Source organism: Oncorhynchus tshawytscha, linkage group LG14 (genome assembly GCF_018296145.1).
Source record: "Oncorhynchus tshawytscha isolate Ot180627B linkage group LG14, Otsh_v2.0, whole genome shotgun sequence".
Taxonomy (NCBI): Eukaryota; Metazoa; Chordata; class Actinopteri; order Salmoniformes; family Salmonidae; genus Oncorhynchus; species Oncorhynchus tshawytscha.
Window position 1 is genome coordinate 13,431,973 of NC_056442.1, and position 14,853 is coordinate 13,446,825.

The 14,853-nt window shown below is 41.3% G+C and overlaps 1 protein-coding gene across 1 annotated transcript in view; it reads left to right on the forward strand.

Moving 5' to 3' along the window:
- Nucleotides 1-10,187, forward strand: part of LOC112267736 (intersectin-1-like) — a 59,838-nt gene extending 49,651 nt beyond the window's left edge. The window contains exons 32-39 of the mRNA XM_042297059.1: nt 966-1,064; nt 1,656-1,823; nt 2,063-2,275; nt 5,238-5,359; nt 5,520-5,602; nt 6,191-6,274; nt 7,224-7,397; nt 7,652-10,187. Of these exons, the coding sequence (XP_042152993.1) occupies nt 966-1,064; nt 1,656-1,823; nt 2,063-2,275; nt 5,238-5,359; nt 5,520-5,602; nt 6,191-6,274; nt 7,224-7,397; nt 7,652-7,800 (1,092 nt within the window). The 3' untranslated portion in view covers nt 7,801-10,187. The remainder of the gene's footprint in view (nt 1-965; nt 1,065-1,655; nt 1,824-2,062; nt 2,276-5,237; nt 5,360-5,519; nt 5,603-6,190; nt 6,275-7,223; nt 7,398-7,651) is intronic.
- Nucleotides 10,188-14,853: the final 4,666 nt, after the last annotated feature.

A 14,853-nucleotide genomic window follows, 5' to 3' on the forward strand; every position in this document is an offset into this window, starting at 1 on the left:
TTCTTTAGATGCAACTCAGCATTCTTTGTCCTCCAAACACGACGAGTTGAGTTTTTACCAAAAAGTTCTATTTAGGTTTCATCTGGCCATATGACATTCTCCCAATCTTCTTCTGGATCATCCAAATGCTCTCTAGCAAACTTCAGACGGGCCTGGACATGTACTGGCTTAAGCAGGGGGGCACGTCTGGCACTGCAGGATTTGAGTCCCTGGCGGCGTAGTGTGTTACTGATGGTAGGCTTTGTTACGTTGGTCCCAGCTCTCTGCAGGTCATTCACTAGGTCCCCTGTGTGTTTCTGGGATTTTTCTCACCGTTCTTGTGATCATTTTGACCCCACGGGGTGAGATCTTGCGTGGAGCCCCAGATTGAGGGAGATTATCAGTGGTCTTGTATGTCTTCCATTTCCTAATAATTGCTCCCACAGTTGATTTCTTCAAACCAAGCTGCTTACCTATTGCAGATTCAGTCTTCCCAGCCTGGTGCAGGTCTACAATTTTGTTAATGGTGTCCTTTGACAGCTCTTTGGTCTTGGCCATAGTGGAGTTTGGAGTGTGACTGTTTGAGGTTGTAGACAGGTGTCTTTTATACTGATAACAAGTTCAAACAGGTGCTATTAATACAGGTAACGAGTGGAGGATAGAGGAGCCTCTTATAAAGAAGTTGTTACAGGTCTGTGAGAGCCAGAAATCTTGCTTGTTTGTAGGTGACCAAATACGTATTTTCCACCATAATTTGCAAATAAATTCATAAAAAATCCTACAATGTGATTTTCTGGATTTTCTTCTCTAATTTTGTCTGTCATAGTTGAAGTGTACCTATGATGAAAATTACAGGCCTCATCTTTTTAAGTGGGAGAACTTGCACAATTGGTGGCTGACTAAATACTTTTTTGCCCCACTGTATATGAGTGTTATTAGGTTCTATGCTGATATCTGATAGTGATAATATTTCCTCTCCCCTACAGAGACTGGCCATGGATCCAGGTTGTAAGGGAATGCCCCTCTCCAGCTTCCTCCTCAAACCCATGCAAAGGGTGACACGCTACCCCCTCATCATCAAAAATGTATGTACACACACATTCTCTCACACACACTCTTCCCACCATCTGAATAAAGTGTATGTGATCGAGAAGCCTGACCACAGCCCCTGAAGCTAAACAGGGTTGGTCCTGGCCGGTCCCTGGATGTTAGACCAGATGCTGCTGGAAATGGTGTTGGAGGGCCAATAGGAGGCACTCTTTCCTCTGGTCTAAAAAATATATATATTCCAATGCCCCAGGGCGGTGATTGGGGACATTGCCCTGTGTAGGGTGCTGTCTTTTGGATAGGACGTTAAACGCCTGTCCTGACTCTCTGTGGTCACTAAAGATCCCATGGCATTTATCGAAATCCCGTGTTAATCCCGGTGTCCTGGCTAAATTCCCAATCTGGCCCTCATACTGTTATGGCCACCTAATCATACCCAGCTTCCAATTGGCACATTCATCCCCCCTCTCCCCTGTAACTATTCCCCAGGTTGTTGCTGTAAATGAGAATGTGTCCTCAGTAAACCTACCTGGTAAAAATAAGGGTTAAAGAAAATAAATAAAAGATTTAACTGATACATACACACACACTGGAATTGACTGTCTGTAACTATGTGTGATGCGGCGCAGATCCTAGAGAATACTCCGGAGGCTCACCCGGACCATAGCCATCTGAAGCAGGCTCTGGAGAAGGCTGAGGAGCTGTGTTCCCAGGTCAACGAGGGCGTCAGGGAGAAGGAGAACTCTGACCGGCTAGAGTGGATCCAGGCCCACGTCCAGTGTGAGGGGCTGTCTGAGGTAATACACACAGACACGGACACACACAAACACACAGAACACAAATCATTGTAAAATAAGATTATTTTTTTAAAACTGACTTGCCTGGTAAAATAAAGGTGAAATAAAACACAATGAAAAGCACAGGAACATGTATTTGATTCCACAAAATTACACACAATTGGCACAATTCCACACTGTGAACAGACTCACTCCCAACTCACTCACTCTGCCCTTTTTCTTTAACGACTTTCTTTAAGCAACTCGTGTTCAACTCGGTGACCAACTGCCTGGGCCCGCGCAAGTTCCTGCACAGCGGCAAACTCTACAAGGCCAAGAGCAACAAGGAGCTGTATGGCTTTCTATTCAACGACTTCCTCCTGCTGACTCAGATCATCAAGCCCCTGGGCTTCTCGGGCTGCGACAAGGTGTTCAGTGCCAAGTCCCACCTGCAGTACCGCATGTACAAGACGGTAAGTACTCTCCTCTCGCCAACGTACACATTGTCCGCATCCCAATGCACCCTATAGAGAAGCAATTTTCAACTTGTGGGTCGTGACCCAAATTTGGATCGTGTGAGGTTGAGTGGGTCATGGGTGTCTGTAAAAAAAAAATGAACGTATAAAAAAAAAAATATATATATATATATATATATATATATATACACTGCTTTAAAAATAAAGGGAACACTAAAATAACACATCCTAGATCTGAATAAATGAAATATTCTTATTAAATACTTTTTTCTTTACATAGTAGTGCAGCTCATCCAGGATGGCACATCAAAAGTGACCATAGTTGAATGTGCTGACAACAAACAACAATTACAGTGCCTTGCGAAAGTATTCGGCCCCCTTGAACTTTGCGACCTTTTGCAACATTTCAGGCTTCAAACATAAAGATATAAAACTGTATTTTTTTGTGAAGAATCAACAACAATTGGGACACAATCATGAAGTGGAACGACATTTATTGCATATTTCAAACTTTTTTAACAAATCAAAAACTGAAAAATTGGGCGTGCGAAATTATTCAGCCCCTTTACTTTCAGTGCAGCAAACTCTCTCCAGAAGTTCAGTGAGGATCTCTGAATGATCCAATGTTGACCTAAATGACTAATGATGATAAATACAATCCCCCTGTGTGTAATCAAGTCTCCGTATAAATGCACCTGCACTGTGATAGTCTCAGAGGTCCGTTAAAAGCGCAGAGAGCATCATGAAGAACAAGGAACACACCAGGCAGGTCCGAGATACTGTTGTGAAGAAGTTTAAAGCCGGATTTGGATACAAAAAGATTTCCCAAGCTTTAAACATCCCAAGGAGCACTGTGCAAGCGATAATATTGAAATGGAAGGAGTATCAGACCACTGCAAATCTACCAAGACCTGGCCGTCCCTCTAAACTTTCAGCTCATACAAGGAGAAGACTGATCAGAGATGCAGCCAAGAGGCCCATGATCACTCTGGATGAACTGCAGAGATCTACAGCTGAGGTGGGAGACTCTGTCCATAGGACAACAATCAGTCGTATATTGCACAAATCTGGCCTTTATGGAAGAGTGGCAAGAAGAAAGCCATTTCTTAAAGATATCCATAAAAAGTGTTGTTTAAAGTTTGCCACAAGCCACCTGGGAGACACACCAAACATGTGGAAGAAGGTGCTCTGGTCAGATGAAACCAAAATTGAACTTTTTGGCAACAATGCAAAACGTTATGTTTGGTGTAAAAGCAACACAGCTCATCACCCTGAACACACCATCCCCACTGTCAAACATGGTGGTGGCAGCATCATGGTTTGGGCCTGCTTTTCTTCAGCAGGGACAGGGAAGATGGTTAAAATTGATGGGAAGATGGATGGAGCCAAATACAGGACCATTCTGGAAGAAAACCTGATGGAGTCTGCAAAAGACCTGAGACTGGGACAGAGATTTGTCTTCCAACAAGACAATGATCCAAAACATAAAGCAAAATCTACAATGGAATGGTTCAAAAATAAACATATCCAGGTGTTAGAATGGCCAAGTCAAAGTCCAGACCTGAATCCAATTGAGAATCTGTGGAAAGAACTGAAAACTGCTGTTTACAAATGCTCTCCATCCAACCTCACTGAGCTCGAGCTGTTTTGCAAGGAGGAATGGGAAAAAATGTCAGTCTCTCGATGTGCAAAACTGATAGAGACATACCCCAAGCGACTTACAGCTGTAATCGCAGCAAAAGGTGGCGCTACAAAGTATTAACTTAAGGGGGCTGAATAATTTTACACGCCCAATTTTTCAGTTTTTGATTTGTTAAAAAAGTTTGAAATATCCAATAAATGTCATTCCACTTCATGATTGTGTCCCACTTGTTGATTCTTCACAAAAAAATACAGGTTCATATCTTTATGTTTGAAGCCTGAAATGTGGCAAAAGGTCGCAAAGTTCAAGGGGGCCGAATACTTTCGCAAGGCACTGTATCAATGGAAATCAAATTTATCAACCCATGGAGGTCTGGATTTGGAGTCACACTCAAAATTAAAGTGGAAAACCACACTACAGGCTGATCCAACTTTGATGTAATGTCCTTAAAACAAGTCAAAATGAGGCTCAGTAGTGTGTGTGGCCTCCACGTGCCTGTGACCTCGCTACAACGCCTGGGCATGCTGCTGATGAGGTGCAACGATGGATGGAGCGAGACATGATGTAATAAAGAATACTAGTATAGAACAAGAAGGCCTGCACACCGTTAAAGCTCTCAATTCACCGCTTTATTGACAACGTTTCCATCTGAAACGGATCTTCGTTAGGTTGTTCCGTTGCCATGTAATTGCTATATTTACTATCAATAAAGCGCATGACTCGAACGTCGCCCGTTGGGGAGTTGCAGCGATGAGACAAGATCGTAATTGGATATCATGAAATTGGGGCTAAAATGACAAAAAATGTAATAAAATAATTTAAAATAAATATTTTCCACATTGTATTTTGGCAACTCATTTTGGCGATGGATTATTGGGTCGCGACTGAGAGAACCTGCTTCAATTTGGGTTCCAAGGCAAAATCACTTGAGAACCACTGCTATAGAGAATATAGTACTTTTGACCAGGGCCCATAGGACCACTTTGGGAGGAAGGAGAGATAATTGGGATGTAGCCTTGGTCTTGGACAAATCCCCACGTACAGTAGTGTGGCATGTTCAAGACCAGGGCTACATCCCGAATTATCTCTCCTTCCTGTACTTTTGTTCACTTCTCTTCACTGATTTGAAAGGAAATAACCTGTATAAGAAATATTGTGGATATTCCCTCTACCCCAAACCTGCACCAATCTCATGCTTTTAGATTTGTGGGATATAGTAAACGAGTGCACAATTCAGGAACGAGAGGAGATATTATTGCGATGCACCCCAGGAGTTCTGACCTTGTTGTGACCTCGGACCTTTGTCCCCCACTACAGCCCATCTTCCTGAATGAGGTGTTGGTGAAGCTGCCAACAGATCCCTCGGGAGACGAGCCCATCTTCCACATCTCCCACATCGACAGAGTCTACACCATACGGGCAGAGAGCATCAACGAGAGGTACACACACAGACATATGCATGCAGTCACACACACACACACACACACACACACACACACACATACACACACACACACACACACACACACACACACACACTCTCTCTTACGCACACATAGCCAAGGCTTTCTTTTGACCTTGTTGTGATGACCCATGCAGGACTGCTTGGGTGCAGAAGATCAAGGCAGCTTCGGAGCTCTTCATCGAGACAGAGAAGAAGAAGAGGGAGAAGGCCTACCTGGGTATAATAGTCTCTCTCTGCTCCTCTATAGGTCCACTGTGTCTGGGAGGGACAGCTTTGTCACCTACCCTCCCGGACCAGGGTCTCAAAAGCACTGTTGGTAACACTTTATATGAGTGTCTTCTTTAATTTACCTTTTGTATTATTACTTGAAGTTACCCCCTTATCGTTGTAACCTTGTATTTATGCAAGTAACATTTTGATGAAAATGTTGCTACATAGTAGTGTAGGAATTGTGGAGTTGAGCGATTTCTGTGTTATACATGAGGAATAGTGACTATTCCACTTTTAACAAAAATGGCTTAATTTCACTAAGAAGCAAGGAACTGGCTAACAATGATTTGGTTTCTAATGTCTGGACAGTGTTAGTACACAGGTATAAGAGCAACTTCATGTAAAGTGTTACCAAACTATCTCTCATGACAACTGAGTGTTTTCATGCTGGCTTAGTCTCCTCTGACTTTTCTGTGTGTTTGCCTCTGACCATTACGTTTAGGTCTGCCTCTGACCATTACGTTTAGGTCTGCCTCTGACCATTACGTTTAGGTCTGCCTCTTGACTATTTACATTTGTGTCTGTCTCGATGCAGTTCGCTCACAGAGGGCCACGGGCATCGGCCGGCTGATGGTAAACATTGTGGAGGGCATCGAGCTGAAACCCTGCCGCTCCCACGGTAAGTCCCTAGAGATGATCCCCTGCCACACCCAGAACTTAAGTTGATCTCAACACTGACCTCTGTGTCTCTGACAAGAGAGAGTGACACACACCACCCTTTAATACATGTGTCAATTGCTGTTTAGTTAGTTTCTTACTTGTCAGAGTAAATAACTCACGGACACTAGGAGCTTTAACCAAGTTGAATCATTCCCAAAGGTTCTGTACAGCTGAAATCAGACAGCAAAACATTTCAGACATCAGTTTATATACATCCTACTTAAGACACTCCTCCTCCTCACAGTATATGGCTCCACAGGAAAGAAGGTAACCAGATACTAACCCTGATTACTCACCCCTCACCTATTGATCCACAGATATCCATTTGTCTTCCCTATATCAACACATCGCTCTCCTCTCCTTCAAACACATTCCAAAGCCTCCTGTCTTTCTTCAGAGAACCATTAACTTCTAACATAGTCTCTTTCATTTACTATCATTCATTTACTACCTCAATGATCAAAGTCTAGCTGATCCCAACAGTACACAGGAGAAGAATGATAGTGTTAAGAGTACATGCAGGGGTTCAAATAGTATTTTGAGCCTGCCTGCAGTGCCAGATGGGTGGGGTTTGCCCTTTTGGGATTATTCCATTGGTTCTATTTCACCAGGCCATCTTAATCGAGCACAAGTATGTGGAAGATTTAAAAATACTCTTTTGTGGAGGAATACTCATATTGGTATTCTAAACGTCTATACAACTGCCAATCTGTTATTCGGTTGTAAAATTCTGGTAACTTGACAAAGTTTGTTCCAGAAATCCCAGTTTGAGGATTTAGGAATCAGGAGGGAATAAGCATAGAGGGAATCCTCCAACTTGGAATTCTTCAACCGGGATTTCTTTCAAACCAGGGGATTTGGAGAAAGTGAGCGGAATTTCCCAACCCTAAGTTGTGATCTCTTTTCAGGTAAGAGCAACCCGTACTGCGAGGTGACGATGGGTTCCCAGTGCCACATCACCAAGACCCTGCAGGACACTCTCAACCCCAAGTGGAACTCCAACTGTCAGTTCTTCATCAAGGACCTGGAGCAGGACGTGCTGTGTGTCACCGTGTTTGAGAGGGACCAATTCTCTCCTGACGGTGAGGCTGCGGGTGCACACACACCCACACACACACCAGAATAACACTGTTTAAAAAGGCTACGGTGAGACTATGCGAACACGCAAGGTCATACACACACACACACAAACAGCCTTTTACTGACTAGAGGCCTTTTTGATTCAGTGTGCCATCATGCAATAAATTCTATCCCAGTATAGGGTGTGACACAACCTTATATTGAACCCTCTTTACTTGTATACTCATCATCCCTCGGTCTGTCTGTTTGTGTGTAGATTTCCTAGGCAGGACAGAGATCCGTCTGGCAGACATTAAGAAGGACCAGGGCTCCAAAGGGCCTATCACCAAGAGGCTGCTGCTCCACGAGGTGCCCACAGGAGAGATTGTCGTACGACTGGACCTGCAGCTCTTCGAGGAGCCCTAGTCCATCCCGGTTTAACCCAGCCCTGCTCAGCCTAACCCAGCCTAACACCCATACTGTACACTCCCCCGTTACCCCTGCCCGAAGTCTCACCAAGCTCTAGTGACATTCCCCAACGGCCCAGCCCGTGTGACTGTGTGAATTCATTTTCTGCAAGAAGGTCTTAAGTGATGTATTTTTTTCCTCTTTATGATTTATATCATTATGGTGTATGTATGATATCATGATTCCACTATTATTTGGTTGAACACAATTATGAAACATTCCGCAGCTAATCTAAAATCTCAAAGGCCGTCTTATAACGCAATGAACTTTTGAGACATGATATACTGTATGTAGAGAAATGTTGGAACAACACATATGATCATTGCTTATGCACTGTATGTCTTAAAGAGCCCACCCTGTGGCATTAACACCTGGTCCGTGTTCATTAGTTAACAAGCGGAAGCAAGAAAACTGAAACCGGGCGATACTACCTTGTCCAATAAGAAATGTTAATTTAAATTTTCCGTTGCAAAACACCTTCCGTTGTGTGGCCTAATGAACACCACCCAGATGACCACACTGTTGTTGTGCCATCCCTCTGACAACAGACTGTAACCTCCCATATAACCTTTGACACTGTGTTCATGTTTATTAACAAACCGCTCTACGGCTATTATGTCATTGCAGGTCGGACAATTTCAAAACCCCTGGTTGTATTAGCTGGAACATCTTAGCTTGTATTTCTTTAATTCAAGCGTTTCAAGTTATTTATTAGTCGGTTTGAGACAAAGGTACAAAAGCAGGTACAGTGCGTACATGAATGTGAAGAGAGAGATACTTTGAGATATACCCTCAAAGGTTTGGTGAGACACTGGAAAAAATGTGTTGGTGAAGGAAAGAACTGTTGTTAATGTTAGTATGCTACAGTATGCTGAGAATGAAAATGAAGCTAATCAGTCATCTTTATACTGTCCTTTATACTTTCCACATATTGAGTGTTGTTTCAGATTGGAAATTCAAATGAAAGACCCAAAGAAATGTTTGGGTGTATTTGAAACATTACAGAAGTACTGTACGAATGTACACACGAATATATTGTCTATCAAATTGGCTTAGCCCAAAGTATATTGTTGAACGGTTTGAGGGAAATTGAAGAGCAGATTTCCTGTTTTCTAAATGATTTCTAAATGAGTGACGATTTCTAGTTACATTTGCAGCGTAGGCCAAGATAATGAGTACCAATGTACTACAAATCATTTGTTTTTCCATGGTTGGAAGAATCATACGGTGATGTCAGGAATGTTTTTGTACTTGTTCCGAAAAATTCTGTTATTTTCAACGCATTCATATCTTCATGTTTTGTATGTATATTTTAGTTGTTTTTAATTGTATTTTTTCGTATGCCAAAAAAGCACCGTTTAATATAGAGTGCTATATTTGTGTTGGAAAGCCATTTGTAGGTGTTTTGTTTTGGAGACTGAGGTCAGGCTTTGTTGTGACGGACATATTTGGCCAATGCTGTAACTGTTTGTGAAGAGGTATTTCAGGTTCATTCAATTTGGGTCTCAAATTAATTTATTTCCTTTATAAGAGAACGGGAATGATTATTTTGAGTGTTGTGTGGCACTGTGTTACATATTTATAGAAGCTCAGAAAGACAATTCAGATGAAAGGGAAATATCAGCCTCCAGGTGGTATGAGACCATTTCAATCTTTCATATGGTCTTTTATCTGTTATTTCATTCTTTATGATGACCCTCCCATTATCTTGGGTTCTGCATTCGAAATGAGATGTACAAGGACATCCGAAGGCAGCAGAGACGACTGACTTCAGTCTGTTAAGTCTGACAATGTTAGCATAACACAGTGGAGGGGTAAAGATCTTCATTTGTGTAATATTAGTTTAATGTATGTTGTTACCAGCTATGTATCCGTGTAGATAATGTACAAATACTAGTGAAATTCCACTGCCGTGTTAGTGCGAGTGGTCAAGGAAAACAGCTTTTGCAGAGCCTGTTCCTTATGTGTAATGTCTAGGAGTGAGTGTGTAAAATTAACTTACTATTCTCGAGTGCTTTGGTTTGTGCTGGGTCTCTCTTCAAGTTGGAGGACTTAGATTATGACTAGTCATTTCCTTATAGCGTGCAACCTCTCTACCCCTTCCCGGTTACCCCACAGTAGTGCTCTTTTAATGTTCACTCTCAAACCAGTGATGCTCTTGATTATTTTTAATGAGCAAAGTCTTAACTGATAAAGTACAGTATGTGAATATGTTGAAATATTTGAAAGGAGTATAAGTAATATATTACAACTACTGTAGAAGAATGTTGATGACAATGTATTGTTATCAATGTATGAGAAGTGTTGTCTTAAATGTTGAAAATAAAATTTGATTGGACCAATGAGTTTATATGTTTGGTTTGTAGCCTTAATTTACAAACATTGTAAATACTTAATAAAATGTATTTAAATTGGCCATCTATACTGAACAAAAAATATAAAAGCAACATGTACCTTGATTTTTTTAAAACTTTAATTTACATATACAATTAGTTCAAAATGATTTACTATGTCACAACACAACTGATTGGCTCAAACGCATTAAGAAGGAAAGAAATTCCACAAATGAACTTTTAACAAGGCACACCTGTTAATTGAAATGCATTCCAGGTGACTACTTCATGAAGCTGGTTGAGAGAATGCCAAGAGTGTGCAAAGCTGTCTTCAAGACAAATGGTGGCTACCATGAAGAATCTCAAATATAAAATTTAGATTTGTTTAAAACTTGTTTTGTTTACTACATGATTCCATATGTGTTATTTTATAGTTGACGTCTTCACTATTATTCTACAATGTAGAAAATAGTAAAAAATAGAGAAAAACTCTGGCATGAGTAGATGTGTCCAAACTTTTGACTGGTACTGTATATATTTTTTCCACACACAAAAAAAATCCCCTTAAAACTAAAATATCATAATTTGATAAGTCTCCAGCCCACTAAGTTAATGGCCAGGAGAAGCACCTTTGGCATAAATTACAGCTGTGAGTCTGTTGTAGGCCTGTCCCCGACCTCAAAAAATCTTGGTCGACCAAAAGTCATCTGTTCTTTCTACCAATCAATTGGTAGACATTTTTAAATGTGTATTTTTCCATATATAGACAAACCTTATGTGTTTTAATAAAATCAACTATATGCATTGAGCTTGTCTGATGCTTTAAGTTTACAGTTTGATGAAATAAGACAAATGCCTCAAGAGGGCGCCAGATCTAGATAACCAGAAGACAAAAACCTTAACCTGACCCAACAATTTTCCTCCTGCCCGTGCTGGCTTTTGCAAATTCTGGAGAGAGAAGTGGATTGTGCATCTGGACCCATGGTCAATCCGATGTCTGCATTGGCCATTCAGCATTTACGGCGATATGGCCTCAGCAGAAGTCAGGGCATTCATATTTCTTGCAGGGCAGTGCAGAGCTGTTGTCAAGGAAGTGAGTTTGTGTTTATACAGGATGTACCGCCCCCACCTACAGTCAACCAATCATGTCAACGCGGAGCTATACAGAGCTCTCCTCGTTGTGAGAACATTTGGATGGCGCATGGCAATGCAGTACAGAGCTCGGTTTGGCCTCTGCATGCCTCTGTGGGCTCCGCAATTGCGTCACACCCAGTCTATATGGAGCCTCATATATACATTTGTTACTGCTCAACTAAAACAATCTCGGTCGACCAACAGCCTAACGACCAAACAATCGACCAGTTGACTAATTGGGGTTGGCCCTAGTCTATAGGGATAGGGCACTACCAACTTTGCACACCTCGAACATTCTTCTTTGCAAAACTGTTCAAGCTCGGTCACATTCCTTGGGGAGCGTTGATGAACAGCAATCTTCAAGTCATGCCACAAATTTAAGATTGGATTTAGGTCAGGGCTCTGACAGGGCCACTCACAGACGTTTACCTTTTTATTCCTTAGCCACTCCACTGTAACTTTGGATGTGTGCTTCGAGTCATTGTCATGCTGAAAGGTGAAATCCCATCTCAGTTTCGTCTTTCTTATAGAGGGCAGCAGGTTTTCCTCAAGGACTTTTCTGCACATTGCTCCATAAATTTTCCCTTCTATCCTGATAAGTCCCTGACAATGAGAAAAATCCCCATAATATGATGCTGCCACCAAGCTTCACATTAAGGATGGTGTTCTTTGGGTATGTGCCATGTTGGGTTTGTGCCAAATGTAACACTTTACATTTAGGCTGAAAACTTTCATTTTTGTTTTCGTCAGACCCTAAAACGTTTTGCCACATGGCGACAGTCTCCCAAGTGTTTTTTTCCCCCATACTTCAAATGGGATTTGTTACGTTACAGCCTTATTCTAAAATGGATTAAATCATTTTTCCCCCTCATCAATCTATACACAATACCCCATAATGACAAAGCAAAAACAGGATTTTAGATAAATGTGCACATTTATTAAAAAATATATATTTGTATTTTATTTAACTAGGCAAGTCAGTTAAGAACAAATTCTTATTTACAATGACAGCCTAGGAACAGTTAACTGCCTTGTTTTGGGGCAGAATGACTGATTTTTACCTTGTCAGCTCGGGGATTCAATCTAGAAGCCTTTCAGTTACTGGCCCAACACTCTAACCATTAGGCTGTTCTTGGGGACCTTCAATGCTGTAGACATTTTTGATACCTTTCCCCAGATCTGTGCCTCGACACAATCCTGTCTCGGAGCTCTACGGACAATTCCTTCAACCTCATGGCTTGATTTTTGCTCTGACATGCATTGTCAACTGTGGGACCACAGGTGTGAGCCTTTCCAAATCATGTCCAATCAATTGAATTTACCACAGGTGGACTCCAATCAATATGTAGAAATATCTCAATGATAATCAATAGAAACAGGATGCACCTGAGCTCAATTCTTGCAAAGGGTCTGAATACGTACAGTGCCTTGCGAAAGTATTCGGCCCCCTTGAACTTTGCGACCTTTTGCCACATTTCAGGCTTCAAACATAAAGATATAAAACTGTATTTTTTTGTGAAGAATCAACAACAAGTGGGACACAATCATGAAGTGGAACAACATTTATTGGATATTTCAAACTTTTTTAACAAATCAAAAACTGAAAAATTGGGGGTGCAAAATTATTCAGCCCCCTTAAGTTAATACTTTGTAGCGCCACCTTTTGCTGCGATTACAGCTGTAAGTCGCTTGGGGTATGTCTCTATCAGTTTTACACATCGAGAGACTGAACATTTTTCCCATTCCTCCTTGCAAAACAGCTCGAGCTCAGTGAGGTTGGATGGAGAGCATTTGTGAACAGCAGTTTTCAGTTCTTTCCACAGATTCTCGATTGGATTCAGGTCTGGACTTTGACTTGGCCATTCTAACACCTGGATATGTTTATTTTTGAACCATTCCATTGTAGATTTTGCTTTATGTTTTGGATCATTGTCTTGTTGGAAGACAAATCTCCGTCCCAGTCTCAGGTCTTTTGCAGACTCCATCAGGTTTTCTTCCAGAATGGTCCTGTATTTGGCTCCATCCATCTTCCCATCAATTTTAACCATCTTCTCTGTCCCTGCTGAAGAAAAGCAGGCCCAAACCATGATGCTGCCACCACCATGTTTGACAGTGGGGATGGTGTGTTCAGGGTGATGAGCTGTGTTGCTTTTACGCCAAACATAACTTTTGCATTGTTGCCAAAAAATTAAATTTTGGTTTCATCTGACCAGAGCACCTTCTTCCACATGTTTGGTGTGTCTCCCAGGTGGCTTGTGGCAAACTTTAAACTACACTTTTTATGGATATCTTTAAGAAATGGCTTTCTTCTTGCCACTCTTCCATAAAGGCCAGATTTGTGCAATATACGACTGATTGTTGTCCTATGGACAGAGTCTCCCACCTCAGCTGTAGATCTCTGCAGTTCATCCAAAGTGATCAGGGGCCTCTTGGCTGCATCTCTGATCAGTCTTCTCCTTGTATGAGCTGAAAGTTTAGAGGGACGGCCAGGTCTTGGTAGATTTGCAGTGGTCTGATACTCCTTCCATTTCAATATTATCACTTGCACAGTGCTCCTTGGGATGTTTAAAGCTTGGGAAATCTTTTTGTATCCAAATCCAGCTTTAAACTTCTTCACAGCAGTATCTCGGACCTGCCTGGTGTGTTCCTTGTTCTTCATGATGCTCTCTGCGCTTTTAACGGACCTCTGAGACTATCACAGTGCAGGTGCATTGATACGGAGACTTGATTACACACAGGTGGATTGTATTTATCATCATTAGTCATTTAGGTCAACATTGGATCATTCAGAGATCCTCACTGAACTTCTGGAGAGAGTTTGCTGCACTGAAAGTAAAGGGGCTGAATAATTTTGCACGCCCAATTTTTCAGTTTTTGATTTGTTAAAAAAGTTTGAAATATCCAATAAATGTCGTTCCACTTCATGATTGTGTCCCACATGTTGTTGATTATTCACAAAAAAATACAGTTTTATATCTTTATGTTTGAAGCCTGAAATGTGGCAAAAGGTCGCAAAGTTCAAGGGGGCCAAATACTTTCGCAAGGCACTGTATGTAAATAAGGTAAGGTATTTGTTTTTTATCTTTAAAACATTTGCAAACATTTCTACAAACCTGTTTCACTTTGTCATTATGGGGTATTGTGAGTAGATTGATGAGGAAAAACATTTATTTAATCCATTTTAGAATAAGGCTGCAACGTAACAAAATGTCTAAAAAGTCAAGGGGTTTGAATACTTTCCAAGTGCACTGTAGTTGTCACATGCACACTTTGACCAGTCTTGGCCGTAAAAGTGTGTAGCTCTTTCAAAGTTGCTAATGGACTTTTGGTAGCTGTCTGATCAGTCTCCTACTTGCTTTGTCATCGAGTCTGGCGGGATGGCTATAGATGGAAAAGTACCCAATTGTCATTATTGAGTAAAAGTGAAGATACCTTAATAAAAAATGACATGTAAAAGTGAAAGTCACCAAGTAAAATTCTACTTGAGTAAAAGTATTTGGTTTTAAGTATACTTCAGTATCAAAAGTAAATAGTTGGTACAATA